Genomic DNA, 17,905 nt, shown 5'->3' on the forward strand with positions numbered 1-17,905 from the left:
TGGAAGCCAGCCACACCAATGTGTCAGAGGAAACACCTGGCAACCTTGGTTAGCACGCACTGCGCCCGGCCCGCCACAGGAGTCGCTGGTGCGCGATGAGACAAGCATTTCCCTACCAGCCAAACCCTCCCTAACCCGGACGACGCTAGGCCAATTGTGCGTCGCCCCACGGACCTCCCAGTCGCGGCCGGTTACGACAGAGCCTGGGCGCGAACCCAGAGTCTCTTAAGGGCGCTGTACTGCAGCGCCAACTGCGCCACCCGGGAGGCTGCACTACAAGTTTTAAGTGTCTTGCATTGCAGGAAAGCCATCCTGCAACAGAGTGATCAAATCAAGGGCCTACATCTGTCAATGGGGAGGATGATGGTGTGATATAGTGGAGGGGATGATGGAGGGAGGGAGAGAACAGCAGTAGAGAAATAGGACACTATTACTCTGACCCTCTCCCTGTGCATTATAGATGCCAAGTTCTTCTGCAGCAGGGTGATCAAATTAAGATCCTACATCTGTATAACCGCAATGCTCAAGAGATCTACATGTATGAGAAACATTGTCTACTTCCTAAATGACACCCTATTCCTATTCACTACTTTTGATCAGGACCCATTGTTAAAAATACTATTTTCATCAGTGTGAAGTTCAAGTGAGGCTGAATGTTGATTATAAAGTGATAGCTCCATCAAGTGTGTCTGACTGTTGGTTATCTTCCCACCTGTCTTCTCTGTAGGTCATAGAGAAGAACTCCGGGGGCTGGTGGTATGTCCAGATCGGGGAGACGGAGGGTTGGGCCCCCTGCTCCTACATCGACAAACGCAAGAAACCCAACCTTAGCCGACGAACCAGCACGCTTACACGCCCCAAAGTCCCGCCCCCAGCTCCACCCACCAAAAAGCAAGACTCAGAAGAGACGCCATCACCCTCACCCAGTCACTCCATCTCCTCATCCTCCAAAGCCCCAGAATCCCCCAGCCGGCCCACAGTATATGAGGAACCGGAATACGACGTTCCCGCTGTTGGATGCGAGGGCGAGTCGGACACAGATTCCCTGAAGGGAGAGACAATACATCGCCCCCTGGAGGTGAAAATCAACAGTGTGGTCTGTGAGAAGTACCGTAGTTCTCCTCCGGTCTGCAAAACCTCCCCTGTGATTATCAGCTATAGAAGAAGGTCCTTCAGGTCCGTTGAAGAGATGGCCAAAGAAGAATGTATCTATGAGAACGATGGCTTCAGGCGCAGTAGTGGTGATGAAGGGGCTTCGGCCAAAGGCTGCGGTGGTTCCAACTCCCCAAGGATCTACCACTCCTCGACTGTACCCCGCAAACCCTCAGGGTCTTCACCTCTAGCAGGGGGAAAGCCATTGAAGAAGATCGCCCCGGAGCTGAGCCGAAGCCAGTCCCTAGCCAAAGCCGACACCAGCCCCAGGTTGTCCTCAGACGAATCGGGTAGAGATTCCAGGAAACCTCCAGGCATCCGGACGGTGGAGCAAAGGATAGGCCAGAGCCCCTCCACCAAGCTCAAGCCCTCGGTGAGGCCTAAACCTCTGCTCACCACCAAGTCAGAGCCACAGTGCCCTGAGAGGATGGACATCACTTCCCTGAGACGCCAGTTGAGGCCCACGGGACAACTCCGGCATACCGTCCATGGGCTCAAAGACTCAGAGACGGCCTCCGTCATCTCGTCGGAGGACTCCCATTCTTCCCGCAACAGCACCTCAGACCTCTCTTCAATCTACTCCAAAGGGAGCCGGGGAGATTCAGATCTGGAGGGGTTCAACCTATACCGGACCACAGACGCCTACGACAAGGTCCAGGAGTCAGAGCTGAGCTTTCCATCTGGGGTGGAGGTGGAAGTCCTGGAGAGGCAGGAGAGCGGCTGGTGGTACATTCGTTGGCGGGACAAGGAAGGCTGGGCGCCCACTTTTTATTTGGAGCCCATCCGCCAAGGGAGGGACGGCGGTGGGTCCGAGTCTGACGGGCAGCGCTCTGGGTCGGGCAGCGGCACCGGGAGCAAGTCCAACAGCCTGGAGAAGAATGAGCAGCGCGTGCTGGCGCTCAATGACATCAACCTCAAGGGACTCACTAATCACCACCAGGTGCACCATACGCCAGGGGGTCTGAGATCGAGGAACACTCCCCCCATCCCCTCCAAGCCTCCGGGGGGCTTCTCCAAGCCGGCTGTGCTGGTTAACGGAGCCGCGAGAATGAGGAACGGTGGGGTGAGACCGCAGTCTGCCGTCAGACCCCAGTCCGTGTTCGTGTCTGCGCCACAGCCCGCCATGGTCAGTCAACATTACATGACAAGTTCCCTGAGGCGGAATGAGTCATTGGCCGCCCACAACCAGTATCGTACCGACCAGTACCGCTCCGGTTCCGCTACCCTCGGCGTGCGCCGTAACTCCTCTTTCAACGCTGTGCGTGCGCAACCCGTCACAGTCGAGACCCGATCGAGACCCTCAGAGCGCTCTATCACCACCAGGGGGTCTTCGGCGGAACGATTTGGCGCCGGTGGCGGGACGGACGCCTTGAGCAGGGTTGGGGTTGTTGTGCAGCGTAATGGTATCCCCGTCTCCACAGTCAGGCCCAAGCCTATCGAGAAGAGCCAGCTGATCCATAACAACCTGGGGAGGGAGGTATATGTTTCCATCGCTGACTACCGGGGGGACGATGAGACCATGGGCTTCCCTGAGGGCACCTGCCTGGAGGTTCTAGACAGGAACCCCAACGGGTGGTGGTACTGCAAGGTCCAAGATGCCCTGCACCCCCGCAAGGGCTGGGTCCCCTCCAACTACCTAGAGAGGAAGAAGTAATGGCCTAATAATAATAACAATTCCCCCCTTTGATGATGTCACTAAGAATATTGGTGATGACATCACTCCATAAGAATGTTACCCCACAAGAGCTACCACAAGCAATATGCTCCAAATATGTAAACAAATAATTGATTCTGAAGTACTTTATGTAAAAAAAAAATGTTGTTTTAACCTTATAATGAGAAAGAGACACTTTTATTTCTAAAATGTACACATAAAAGACTAAAAGTCCAGATTTTTGTGTGCGATATGGGATGTAACGAGAGACTGAAAACGGGGTTGGCCAACCCAAGTGTTAGAAACACAAATATGTTTTTGGAACTTTGGAACGATGCGATTTGACACGACACCTTCGAGAAGGGGTTTACATTAGAAAGAGAAGATAGCTGGGCAATGATGGCAAGCCTTATACCTGCCCTTGTGACTGTAATGCCAAATAGGTGCCTTTTTGTAGATGATCAACTGAATGGGGGTTCGAAGAAGTGGACGGAACACATCGGTGAATCAACGTCATTACCAAATGTATGACAGTGCCATAGGCCTATGAGCATGAATACCCCCAAAATTATTTTTGTAACGTTCAAGAGAATCACTTGAGTAGGAGTGTTTTAGGAACGTTACCGAGCGAATAGGATCAATCTAGAGTGTTGTAGTAGAATGTTCAGAATCAAATAAGAAAGAAACAAGAGAAAGGGAGAGATATCAGTGACTCTCAGTGAGTCACAATTGACTCACTTAAAAAAAAAATTCGTCATTATTGTATGTTTTGTTCTTTAATGTCTCTGTGTGTCTTTCAGTCTGTCCTTAGAGATGTATTTCTGCTTTCTTGTGTAACACTCCACCGACAGCCCAAAATTGGAAAGAGTCAAAGTTTCCTCTCGGATATTCAGATCTCTGAAGTTTCACTGATGGAATATCTATGTTGAGGTACACGTAATTAGAAGAACTTTGAAGTTTCACCCTGTTTTTGTAGTCCCACTTCTTATTCTATATTTTCAACCAAGCCTGCAGAATCTTGCATGCAAATAAAGCCCAAATCTGCCAAGCTTGAAATCTAATTAAAGTATACTTATTGGGGAATAAATTCCAATTTAAGGTGCTTTTCGGTTAAAAAAAATGTTTTTACCTACTACCAAGATATTACTTTACACAATACGTTTACACACTAAGTTGTCTGTATTAGTCCCAGACAAATATTTTTTTATATACGCTTTACTGTATACAGTGTAGCAATTGCAGTTGCAGTTGCACAGAAAATAAGTACTGGAAATATGGCTTAATAATGTTTTTTAAATCCCAGCCTCGAGCCCACAATGTGATTAAACCAATGCAGAATATCATTTCATTGGCTATTTTGTAGATTTACTATTTATTTATGGGCACAAATAGCCTAATACAGTGTATTAAAAAATATACCTAAAACGAAGTTTAAAAAAATATATGTTTTGATAACATCTGGGCATCTGGATTTTCTGAACCCAAATCAAAGCATATTGAAACATGCGGATATTGCTGTGCAGTATTGGTTTATGTGGTATGCAATGGAGTTTATGTTTACTTCCTTTCTTTAAAAGTAGTTTGGTATCTACTGGATTTAGAATAGTACTGCAGGACTATTTTGACTTACTATTTACTTATACGTTTTCCCCAAACTCAATACTGATATTACTTCAAAACGATCCCCAATTGAAAATCCAAAAGAAGTACTATTTCAACTGGCTGGTGTTCAAGACTGCTGAAATATTTTTCTAACACTGTGTGAGCTTCTCAATTGAGGTTAAACACTAACTTTTCATGACATTTTCTGCTGGACAGTATTATAGTATTAAACAAAGTATTGTACCTGCTAGATCGCAGTTATATCTGTTTTAGCCAACCATAGTTGTTTGTTGTTGTTACAGTGTGATCACACATAGACAATAATGAAGATTGAAGTTCCGTTTTTTGTGAATTAATGCACTTTAACACTTGTTTACAGTGCATTAATGTAAGGATGCAGTTGAAATACTCAGCATATTATTTATTGATTTTTTTAAAAACTATTTAATATGCGTATTTTTTTTACCTCAAGTTTTTCAACTCTTGAGTTGAAAAATATCTCAGTCCTTAGAGGATGCCAAAGCACCTCACAATATAATAATTGGATACTGTACATGGTACTCTCTTGTGGGAGATGAATGCTACTGCAACATACTTTTTTTCATGTTGCCCTACAAACCGGCAGTTACAATGCAATACCAAATGCACTGCTGGTCAGTGAAACTACCAACTACACAATGCCTGTACATAATTGAATGTTTTCAAATATTAATGCAGCTAAGAGTTAGTCAGGTTTTTTTTGTAGTTTATAAAAAAAATTTAGTTCACTTTATTGTATTTGGCTATCTTTTTTTCAACCTTCTAAATGACGTTTTTTCCCCCCCCCATGCTGTGTGCTGCAACTAGCAGAATCATGGACACTTCCTTTCTCCTTATTGGTCTGTACGTAATGCCTGATTCAAATCTTATTTATTTTGAACTAATGTTTTTACCTCCCATTTGTGGTTGACAATCAAATATTTATCCACTGCCTCACTAGACTGGACTAGACCCCGCAACCTAATACAAAAGTCAATCATGTGTGATATACTGTAAAAAAAGAAGAAGATATTTCTACAGTCTATTTGGTATGAATTTCAAGCCCTTGCATACAGATCTATAGAAGCTGAAGTTAGTTCTGCTTCACAAATGGAGGGTAAAATGCTCTTTATCTCACCCATCATATCCCATGTAAAGCAATGGAAATCAATAATTAGGTCTATGTACAGTACAACTACAGTTGATACAGAACCCCTAACCCATCTCCCTCCCCTCGACAAAGGCATTATGTAAACGTGTTGAATCACCCATAACATTTCGCTTCAGCACATATTAATGCATATCGCTATTGTTTAATTGAGCTCAATTTACATGGCTTCTCTGCCTGCGCCTGCAAATTACAAGGGAATTGTAATGTGTCAAGCTCGACCTTTTCATATTCAGTATTATGTATTTTTTATTTTTAATAATTTGTTAAATGTTTTGGTCAAAAATATCATTTTTGTCTTCTTTGTTTTTCTTTTTCACCCCATTGTATTTGAAAATCTTTCAGAAATGTAATAACGAGGAAATGTGCAATACAAATAGGCATCTTTAAAAAGCATAGCTATAGAAAAACAAGATCAATTTGACCTTTCTTGTCTAAGGAGATATGATCCAAAAATATACTGTATATACCCTTTATCAATTCAAGCCATCATCTGTCATGTAAACACCTTTAGGTCATGACTCATTTCAGGTCCACTGCTTTTTTCATATAGCCTTTTTCAAAAGAGCAACAGTTGCTAATGGCACTGAACCTTCTCCAATCCCATTGGAGAGGCTTACTTCCACTGAGCTACAGCACAAAATGTTGTGACATGATGGACAAGATTTTTTTAACCAATGGCCACGTAAGAATCCCTTCTGGTCCTTCCTCCTGGCTAGCGTGCGTGGCTAGTGGACTGTGAATGGCACCGGCAGAACCCAATGACCCGGGTTCCGACCTCGTTAACATCTAGCTGTTCTCTACCACAGATCCACAGAGGTAAGAGTTGTGTCAGCATCGAGGGCCTCTAGGTACTCACCAGACTGCCTTCGAGCTGTCACGTTTGTGCCTGAACAAAATGTTTTTGTTCTTGGAGAGTCTCTCTCCTCCACCTACAGTACGCAGATGCCTCCATGCCATTTGAACACAAGCCATGCCGGCCTCTTCAACCCTGTTGCCATGGCAAAAGTGACATTTGGAACCATCGCAGATGTCAACCGCGTAATGTCAACTGCGGTAGTCTTGTCGGGAATGTGTACTTACAGGGCCATCGTAGTTTAATCCATCCACTTCCAAACCTATACCTACCACCAAATATAAGAAAACACTTTTTTATGTCCTCGAATAAAGCCCCATGGGAATTCATTTCAGACTTGACCATGTTCAGAATGTTTAGAATCTTCTGAGGAGAAAGAGAGAAAATACTACATGGGTTTGGTTCTTTGTCCACAGATTACAACAGTGATGTTCTTGAGGTCCACTAAAACTGGTTGGTTTAAAAGTTTCCTCTACAGATTATTTTTTTTAATCACTTATCCCCACATAACAGTTAAGGTGCTTCGTGGCTTTGGAAGGTCTCGGTTCATTTCCTTTCCCCTCCAGTGGGTTTTATAGGGAAGAAACACACACACCCTTGAGTTTTAACTTTGGTGGAGGGTGCCACAGATTTGTGGTAAAGTAGCACCCATGCAGGGGCCACACACGCACATAACGACGAGGGAAGCCATTCATGTCGGAAAGAATAGATTAGAGCCTCTACCATATTTGCGAATTCAGCCAAGTGAGACCGTCCCTACTGACGCCACACTGCCTCGACTCTCTGCCCCCGCCTCCTTTCTCTCTTTTTATTTGAACAAATTGGCGGGCCTTCTCGAGCGTGACCTTCCCTTAAGCCTAGTAATCCTAGATAGCACCAGCCGGAATGGCTTTCTTCCTCACGGCTCTTTTTTTCTACTTTTCCTTTACTAGTGCCTCCTTGCTCACGCTTTGGCCTCTTCCACCATACTTCCACCATGTTCTTTTCCTTTACTAGTGCCTCCTTGCTCACGCTTTGGCCTCTTCCACCATACTTCCACCATGTTCTTTTCCTTTACTAGTGCCTCCTTGCTCACGCTTTGGCCTCTTCCACCATACTTCCACCATGTTCTTTTCCTTTACTAGTGCCTCCTTGCTCACGCTTTGGCCTCTTCCACCATACTTCCACCATGTTCTTTTCCTTTACTAGTGCCTCCTTGCTCACGCTTTGGCCTCTTCCACCATACTTCCACCATGTTCTTTTTCTTTCTTTCGCCTCAACCGAAGCTTGTAGTTCCCAGTCACTTGGAGTAGGGAGAACGAAGAGATTGCATATGTTGAGTGCATCTAGTGTATGAGGTTTGGGTCGTAGAAGCATGTGATGTGAGATATTGTGTGTTGGTGTGTTTGAGAGAGAGGACGTGCGCACTGTGATGAGATGGATTGCGTGCGGGTGAGGTCAGGAGAAAGATAGGAGGTCAGGGATGAGGTTGGTTGTGTGTGGGATGCGTTGGGAAACCTGAGATGGATCAGATTGTGGAATGTAGATGACATGGCAAGAACGAGAGAACGACACAGAGATAGTGAACAAGAGAGAGTGAGAATGAGAGAGAGAGAGAGAGAGAGAGGAGCTGGATACAGTTGTGGACATTGTGCTCCTCTGTTCATGCTGACTAGACTTCTGTTAAAACCAGTAGCAATAGCTTCCATCAGAGACAATGAATAACAATGAATAACACTGCATCATACTTCCTCTTCTCCCATCACCCACAGCTTGGGCTAATGAACAATCCATGTACGATGCGTGACAGTGAAATCTCCTTATCAAAAGACCATTTTAATTGCGGTAGTTAAAGTTTTGAAGCCCAGTATGTCTCGCGCCGGTGGCGTTCTGATAGCGGGGAAACACAGCCACGAGGGGCTAATCTAAAACGAATGAGATTGTGGCTGTCGAAGATGGATAGATGCTCTCACTCTTTGTCTCTCTCGTTCTGTCTCTCTCCAGCTTTTTAGCGGGTGGCATATTAATCATGTGTCTGATTTATTCAGCTTTATATCATTTGCTGTGGTGAAGCTTCAACTTCTGTCTGATGGCTTATTCTCTCCTGGTGTGAAGGGAGAGGCTGGAGAGCCAGGTTAATGAGAGAAAGGGTAGGAGGTGTGATGTTTTGAGAAAGTTAGTAGTAAGTGTTTGTGAAAGGGGTGTGAGGTGTTTAACCTAAGGGTTGTTTTTAGTAGGTATGTTGAACATAACTTTTTTAGAGTGAAATGTTTATGTTGTTTGCTCATGAAGGAAGTCAATGAATGAAAGAAATGAAGAAGAAAAGGAGAGGGATGAAAGCTTACTCAGTGCTAGAACTGATGGTAACGCTTCAGACAGGTGGAATGGGACTGCCGACTACGCCAAGTGTTACTTAACACAACAGGTGGCGTTGGGGCATTGCTTATAATGCTAATGTATTGCATGGCTGAGGAATAGAGCATGCTGGTTCTTTTTTGTGTGTTTCTTGCCGTGCTGAGACTCTCACTGTTTGACTTCCTGTTCTATTACTACTTTATACTCTCTTTAATTTCCCCTCAGACAGATACATCGTGTCACATCGCACTAAGCAATAACTGCTCACACTGCTTAAAACTACCTTCCTTTTTGTTTTGTATGGGTACCAATATGGACCATATTTATTGCCACATCCATATTTTCTGGAGGGAGGATTTGTCAGATAAAGATGTGTGTCATTTGAGGGGTCACTGAATACATCACTGAATACATTTTAGTTGGCGTAGTCAAAAGTCTTGTTATTACCTAAGATAAGGCCTTCATGAGCATTCAGTGACGACAGTTATAGTCTAATTCCTATTTAGAGTAGAAGGTAGTGTGGCAAATCTCCAACACTGACACAAAAACCTCATTTGTAGACAAGGCCTCAAACCAAAGTTATACTCTCTAAACCTACGCTCTGTAAACCGTCTAGGTCCTTATACCCAAACTTGAAACAATAATGACCCACTACCAGCATGTCAACTCTGTTACATCATACCACCAGTGCTTCGAGTTGGACCAAAGGAGTTGCGATAGTATTTGTTTTTCTCTCTTTTTTAATTTGCATTATTCTTATGCAACATTTGTGTTCAACTCTAGAGACTAGTCCTGTTTTCAAAAGAAAGGTGTCATGGGAGGTTGGAGTTCAAGAGAAACGGATTCCTTTTGTAAATGTCACTGACGTGAGTCATTCGGTGTGACAAAATGTAATGTCGTGCGACAAGGCGATTAAAGCAGCAGGACATGTCAGGACATGTCATGATTTTGCATCAGTGAGTAAGTCAATAAGTGTATGTGAAAGTACAGCAAATGTACAAATAATCGAATCAGTCTACTCTTCAACGGGAAACGTAACAATTGGTTTGTGTGCCAGCGGTTCTTTTTGAAAACAGGGCCGTCCCTTTTTACCGTTCTCATTTTGAAAACTTTTTTGTTGTTGTTGTGTCTCGTTCCTGTTTCCATTGTATCTTGCATTGCCCCTAAAGAGAAACACTATTAAATGTATTATCTTTGTTTAATTCATGTTGCCTCTCTGTTTTCATTTGTTAGCCTGAACATTCACACGCCATACATTACGAAACAGAATATTTGCAGTAGTATTATTATTAAATGTTTGAGGCATTTAGCAGACACAAAGTACATACTTTCTTCCCCATACTGGTCCCCCGTGGGAATAGAACCCACAACCCCGTCATTGTGAGCACCATGCTCTACCAGCTGAGCCACACAGGACCAAGTGAGCTGATATGGCTCATGCATTCATATTTAGATTTATTTATAACTTTTACATACAATTGTAGGTGACAGTACATTTATTGAAGGATACATATATCTTCATTTGTTGTGTGGTATAAATCAGAATAAGTATATTTAGACTTGGATTGTACAATTATTATAATTTTTTTAAAATCCTGTTTTAGATGTATATTGTATGAGTTATGAGAGAACTGTAAAAATTGTAAGGGCAGAAAATGAAGATGAACTAGTATGGTAGAGCCCTACCTACTGCAAATGAGAAAGATGGAGGGGGGAAAAATCATACTGCGGCATCCGGACATCTATACACATGTAGAAAGATGTATCGCATACGCCTAAATGAACACGGAAAATGTGCACACCTACCTCTCCCGTTAGGACAACCACCCAACCCCCATCGAACCCTCACAAAACGCTCGCGTTCAACAGAACATGTGCAAGTTACCCTCAGCATCTAAAGGTTAGAGAATTCATCACATTGATCATGGGTGGTTATGGGAGATGTGAAGAGAATGTAACACTCAGGCTAACAGCTGTGGGAGGACTAATACATAGAGACATCATGTCCAACATAAAGACTGTATTGGAGTATTTCAGGAAAGTTCTAGAATGACAGGTATCAAATAAAGACGCAACAAACACTTAGAGGCCGACAGTGTTTCCGCCACCTTTTGGTTGCACATAGACCATTTGGGAATATTTCAGAGAGGTACTGAAGTAAAGGTCTTAGTGCTTCTGTTCATTCCATGTCACTGTCATCTTCAGGTGTGACGGTGATGGCATATTTAAGTGAGACAGTGTCGACAGCTGAGGAAAGCTCTCATAGGAGGACCCATCGCTAAAACAGATTCTCATTGGTCAGTGGAACCATTTATATATATCCACTAGATGGCAATCTTGAACTGGTCTGTTCTCTTCAGCCAGAAGGGAGTTTGAGCTCATGGTTTGCGGTTTTTAGCTGTTTATTTGTAAAGGTCTTACCTCAAGGGCCTTTGTAAAGCAGGTATAAGGACTGCATGTATTCAAAATAATGTTTTTAAACACATGAACATTTAATCCATCATCACAGAGTATTACCTATGGACATTAACTATGACCCATCACTTTATAACAGAGTCATCGGATACTAATACACCTTGATGACAGATTTGATATATATCATCTAGATTATTGTCAGACCTCATTCCTCCTCCTAGATATTACCATGTCTTACACGCTATTAATCCACTACTGACAGACATATGTATATCTGGGGACATCAGAGGGATATTTGGATGAGGCGGTAGCTGCCTGCAGTGCTTGGAGCCCCTGACCCTAAGCCTGGTGTCCCCTGGAGGACCCCGGTTGAACATAAACCACCTAGGCAGCTGGGGCCGTCCAAAACACATGATGTAACAGGTGCCCCAAATCACATACCACTGAAAGCACCAAGTTCCACTGGACCACAGAAGGTCAGGGTTGTGTAGGTCTGGGTTAGCCTCTCTATTTGGATTCCTGTGTGTTTTACGACTATGCTGACACAAACTGTGTTCATGATCCATGCAATCAGCGTGGCTGGGGGATGATAGTCAACTTAATCAATGGATTGTATCATTATTTGAAACCCTTGTTAGTGAACAGCTAATAGTTTTTATATACTAACTCTGTTTTATCAATGTACCAATTGGGCTTCAGGAAGAAGCATAGCACAATTACAGCAGCCATGAAGGTTTTAAATGATATCATTGAAGCCCTTGACAAAAAACAGCACTGTGTCTCACTTTTTATTGATCTCTAAGGCTTTTGATACAGTTGGTAATGCTATTCTAAGGCAGAGACTTTCGAGCATTGGTCTTTCGGCGCATGCAGTTGCATGGTTTGCTAACTATCTGCCTGATAGAACTCAGTGCACTCAATTTGATGGGCTCATGTCTGTTAAATTGTCTGTCTGTAATGGTGTGCCCCAGGGCTCTGTACTTGGTAGAGGCGAAGGTCGAGAGCGTGCCTACTCCGAAACACAACCCAACCAAGCCGTACTGCTTCTTGACACAATGCCGACTTAACCCGGAAACCAGCCATACCAATGTGCTGGAAGAAAAAATGTACACCTGGCAACCGTGTCAGCATGCACTGCTCCCGGCCCCCCACCGGCTAAACCCTCCCCTATCCCGGACGATGCTGGGCCAATTGTGCGCCACCCCATGGGTCTCCCGGTCGCAGCCGGCTGTGACAGAGCCTGGACTCGAACCCAGAATCTCTAGTGGCACAGCTAGCACTGCGATCTAATGATTTTTTCTAATGCAAGAAATACACCTCTGAACCTTTCACCTATTACTACCTGACAGCGCAATGAGATTGAAACAGCAACCTCATAGAAATATCTTGGAATTTTAATTGACGACGGCCTCTCTTTTAAATTGCATATTCAAAAATTTACTTAAATTTAAAAAATGAAGTTGGGAATTTATTTTGTTTTATTTTGTTTTTCTTTTGAAGCCAGAAGGAGGCTAGTATCAGCTACATTTATGCATATACTAGACTATGGGGATATTTTCTATATGAATGCTTCCTTTCAGTGTTTGAGATCAATTGACACCCTTTACCATGGAGCACTGAGTTGTATTTTAAACTGCACAACCCTTACGCACCACTGCACTTTGTATACCAGGGTTGGCTGGCCTTCTCTAGTCACTCGTAGGCTCAGGCAGTGGTATACTTTAATTTACAAAGCCATTTTGGGTTTACTACCTTTTTATTTGGCCATTTTTATTGTTTGGAAGGTTGATTTGAGGCTGGTTCCCTGACATGTTAATGTTTTTAATTAGCTGTTTTATGATTTTGTTATACTCTTGTGAATTCTATGTTGTTTTTTTTACATTACCTGTAGTTTGGCCAGGACACTCTTGAAAAAGAGACTGCAAATCTCAATGAGCCCTTCCAGGTTAAATAAAAGTTAAATAAATGTAAAAAAAAAAAAAAAAGAAAAGACATTTACTGGAGTATGGATATAATAAATAAGAATTTGTTATCAAGTGCATGTTGCAGTTGGATACGTATGGGAGATAATCCAATCATATTAAGGTATTGGAGATGTGATAGAAAATATAGAATTAACTTGTAATCACATTTTTTGTCATTTATGTTCTATTCATGTTTTAAGAGAAAAGCAGGCACAGACACTTCTTTGAAACACGTCTGGAAAGTTTATTGACACAATCGTCCGACTCACATAGCTCACAAACAGATCACTTGGAAACTAGTTTTCAAATAAAGACAGGTTTGCAAAGTATCTTAAACAATGGATGAGTCTCAACATAGAACATATATACTTCTATATCATGGATAATAGGAGCAATCGTGGTTGACCTATAGCCTATGTTACGTTTCTATGTGTAGCGTTCTGATCGACCCCTGAACTCTGTCTAAATGATGGCCGAGGAGATTGCGATGTCGCAATTTATTTTTTAGCTCGTTTTCTATTGGTCCCAAAGTTCACTAACTAGGACGATCAACAATCATCTCAAACAACTAAAAGACAGAAAAGAAAGTATATTTCCCAGGTGAAACCTGTCTAGTAATATCTGAAGAAGTTTTTCTAAAATGGAGGAGGGTAGAAGAAGAAAGCAAACACCCAAGTACAGTAGGATCTGAGATCAAAACACTTCAATAGAAGATAAATACACTACCGGGTCGACAAACAATCAGGAGAGAAAATTGGTAAATGGGTAAATTGGTATCACACCGCAACTGGTTGGTGTTATAGTTAGGGCCCTGAGTTTTCCAGGTCACTAGGTCAGGAACAATTCTGGGCCCTAGTCATAGTATCTGTGTGGAGGGCTAAACTTTAAGCCACTGAGTACTGACATGAGTCAGACCACTTCAATTAATCCTGTATGTAAACTCAATAAATGATAGGCAGCAATTTAGGTGCCTTGTTTTTTTTGCATGCTATTTAACTTTTACGTTATTATAGGATGTCAATGTATGGGTATGCCATTTATGACATGACCGTATGTTCAATGACTATTGTTTACATTAGTGGTTGTGAGTTAAATTCCTTGGATAAAGGGCCAGTAAAAAAAACAACTGTAAAAAAAAAAAACGTTTCAAGAGAGGGGAAATTAAGTGCGTTTAGCACAGACATTGCAAATTACGAGGTGGAATAACACATTTATTTTTTATTGGATTTCGGATTTCGTCGCACACTTAGTATCAGCACAAATTTTACTGTGATAGAATATGCTAGAGATTGCCTATATACTAGACCATTTCAAAAGTACAATCAGGATTCATATAAAGTGACATTTAACATTGCCATACAACGACGGCCTTTAAATTTATACTTGGTAAGAGCTATAAAAACAAACCTGGTTTGGACTCGAAAGGAGGCTTAAACAACAACGTCAAAATTACAAAAAAAATTCAGCGTCTGAATATTCAGGGTTTGTAAAATTATTCATCTGTGCTTGTCTTTTACCCAAAGCAACGAGGTGTTATGATTGTATACTGCAGGGAGTCCTAGGTATTGGTGGATGGTACAAGATAATATCGTTCCTGGCTTTAGGATACAGAGTAGAAGTAGAAATAGCTGATTATTTCATGGTTTCAATCAACCAGAAAACAAACATTACAATCATGACTATGAATCGAGAAAGAAAGCTGACAAAATATGTTTTTTCTCTTTCGATACTACCAACCACACCAATAAAACGATTTGCCTCATTTTAAAACATAAATTAACATTCAAAATGTGAATTAACACTTCAAGCAGTAGCATATAATATCATAAAAACACAAAGTTCTGTTTGTGAGTGTAAAGAGGATGTATACGAAACATTTGTCAGTATTTGCCCCAAACACAGAGAGCTGGCAAATACTGTCGCAGCATTACATTCCAGATTCATTTGTCGATTATCTATTAATTACACCAGGATGCAAGATAAACGTGATACAAAACTGCCTTTTCAGCTCTCGGCAGAAAGCTATGGCCTATAGCTCCAGTACACACAAGCACGAGGGGATTTTCAATGGGATACATGACACATACTGATCATAAAGGGGAGAAGTCTTACTTTTACAAAATCACATTTTCAGGTAGTCTTGCATTGATGTCAATGGGAGACTGAGTGATAATTCGACTTAAGTATAAAATAGGATTCGCCTCAAAGTGATAAAAGTCATATGGGGTAAGTGTGTAACTGACCTCTCATCTACCTCTCATAACCCTACATTAATGTGTGTAACTGTGAAGGGTATTTGTTGCTGGTGGAAGCACTATGCAGATGTTAGAATAGTACCGTGATAGGGTTTAGGGTTGTGTACATATTACTGACTGTCTGTGATGCAAATGACCTCTGACCAGTAAGTATTTTGAGTTATAAAAATAAGTTATACAACTCAGTTTTGTTTCATGTGCTTTTTATCCTCTGAGTTTCTGAAGTCCTGTTTCTGAAAGCTTTTCTTCTGACACACAACATCGTATTTGGTATTTAGTAAGGGGTCTTGGTGAAAAATATGGATAGAAACAAAGCATTATTAATCACACATCCGTTGGTAACAAAGTAAATGTTCATAAATTAAGGCAGGGACCTGTGTCGGATCGACGTCGAACGCTATTACCATGGCAACAATCACAGTGCATTGGGCTGGTGTTTGCGTAAACTGTCACCATTTTGGGGCGTTAACAGCTGGACCTGAGGAACACCCAATAAATGTACTTTCACTTCCTGCTTCCAGTCACGTGATGTGGGTACACATTCTGGGATTGGATTGGGAGCTGAGGCTGCCAGTGACATGGTTTTGATGGCTGTTTAAATTTATTGTGTAAAATAATATGTTGGGGCATTTCCGAGAGCGCAGTACTGACTTCAGTGCAACACACGACACTGCAGAGCAAGCAGATAGCTAGCTAGCGCAACAGGACAGCTACCACCAATGAATGTGCTATAGAACTACCACACAAATACATTTGGTTGAGAATATATGACTTACTGTATAGGAGCAAGAGGTGATACAGCACTGCTTCACACGTCATATACTTACGTCCCTATACTTCACAACTTTATACAACTGTGATCATCTTCCTATTGATGAATCCTATGACTACTGCAGAAATGCATCCCTTTCCGGTCACAACCCTTGAGCAACAAATAAGTCCTCTCTTTTCCTCTGTAGTTTGCCTAAGTAACACACAGACAGAAGTTGTGTCATACTGAGACGTTATGTTAATAAAGAACTATCTGTGGACAAGGGTAGACATTTTGCCTGTTGTTTTTGTTTTTACAGACAAAGTTGAGTCAAGTTAAGAAGCAAATGTTGGAACTTAACAGTCCTTCTCCTCTTCAACATAAATACATCATCTCAAGACCAAAAACGTTGAATTGAAACCACCTGGTTTGCTTCCATGCAAACGAGCGGCAGTCGTCTGGAAGTGGCTTAAACAACAAAATAAAAAGTACTTTCACGTCTTCTCTTTCCTCAAAGTCTGAAACTTCCTGAATCCTTGGAGAGAGCAAGAAGAATGAAAACTTGTAGTTGAGAGAGGAAGTTCTCGCCGCGGTTGCAAACCCGCCACTTCAAAAGCCGTCACATACTGCGTCAGAGGGAAAGTGGAAATGCAAGAGACCTTTGCAGTGCAGGTGTACTAACTGTTACCAGCAAACAAAAAAATGGGTATTTGAAACAAAAACCAAGATTCTTCCTCAAAATCCATCACACAAAAGTACCAGAGCGAACTGTTCATTGTCCATTTCCCTGATCTTAAAAGTTTATCAGTCTTTCCCCAACATCTTCCTCCTCTCCCCATTAACTTATGCCTGTGGCACTCAGTTACGAGGCCCTTAGCTTCAAAGGCCCCCTACGTGCTACGGTAGGTCTTAATGATGTCTTTGATTTGTCTCCTGCAGATGGGGCAGCAGGCGTTGGACATCTTCTTGAGTTTGACGCCGCAGGTGTAGCAGAGACACATGTGACCGCAGGCGTAGATGACCGTGTCCACGTGGTTCTCGTAGCAGATGGAGCACTCATCGCCTGTCGGCCACCCGGGCCCTCTCCCGCTGCCTGATGGGAAGGTGGGCGACTTGGGGAGGCTGACGGGCGAGCTGGGGGTCGTTCCTGTTAGGGGGGAGGTAGTGACGGAGGGAGGGAAGGAGGGAGAGGGAAAAAGAGAGAACATGTGTTAGGGGTGTCAGTAATCAATAGACTAATGAAAGAACATTCTGCATGTACACTACCGGTCAAAAGTTTCAGAACTTTTGTGTGCAAAGCTGTCACCAAGGTAAAGGGTGGATATTTGAAGAATCTCAAAAATAAAATATGTTTTTATTTGTTAAAACACATTTTGGTTACTACATGATTCCATACGTGTTATTTCATAGTTTCGATATCTTCATTATTATTCTACAATGTAGAAAATAGTAAAAAGGAAGAAAAACCCTTGAATGAGTAGGTGTTCTAAAGCTTTTGACCGGTAGTGTATGACCTGATGTAATGGATCTAATCTACAGTATTGATCAATACATCCCTTACAATAAATACAGTACAAACCCATTTTACCACTGTTGTTCTACTATGAAGGCAGCCTCACATTACCTAACTACAACAGTAGACGAGACATTGTGTCCTCCCGCTGCACAGCACGAGAAGCAATGTACCGAACAGACTCACCACCCAGGACATCTGCTACCTAGTGTCCCCCTCTCTC

General features: G+C 42.5%; 2 protein-coding genes across 7 annotated transcripts in view; one reads left to right on the top strand and one right to left on the bottom strand.

Moving 5' to 3' along the window:
- The window catches only part of LOC115142427 (SH3 and PX domain-containing protein 2A-like), a 118,013-nt gene extending 108,023 nt beyond the window's left edge, over positions 1-9,990 (top strand). For all 6 annotated transcript variants that reach the window (XM_065001497.1, XM_065001501.1, XM_065001498.1 and 3 more), the window contains one exon: positions 728-9,990. In XM_065001497.1, coding sequence (XP_064857569.1) covers positions 728-2,806 — 2,079 coding nt within the window. In that variant the 3' untranslated portion in view covers positions 2,807-9,990. The remainder of the gene's footprint in view (positions 1-727) is intronic.
- Positions 9,991-13,383: 3,393 nt separating this feature from the next.
- The window catches only part of LOC115143556 (E3 ubiquitin-protein ligase NEURL1-like), a 69,844-nt gene continuing 65,322 nt past the window's right edge, over positions 13,384-17,905 (bottom strand). The window contains exon 6 of the mRNA XM_065001503.1: positions 13,384-17,316. Within this exon, the coding sequence (XP_064857575.1) occupies positions 17,060-17,316 (257 nt within the window). The 3' untranslated portion in view covers positions 13,384-17,059. The remainder of the gene's footprint in view (positions 17,317-17,905) is intronic.

The sequence above is a fragment of the Oncorhynchus nerka genome, linkage group LG15 (assembly GCF_034236695.1).
Source record: "Oncorhynchus nerka isolate Pitt River linkage group LG15, Oner_Uvic_2.0, whole genome shotgun sequence".
NCBI lineage: Eukaryota > Metazoa > Chordata > Actinopteri > Salmoniformes > Salmonidae > Oncorhynchus > Oncorhynchus nerka.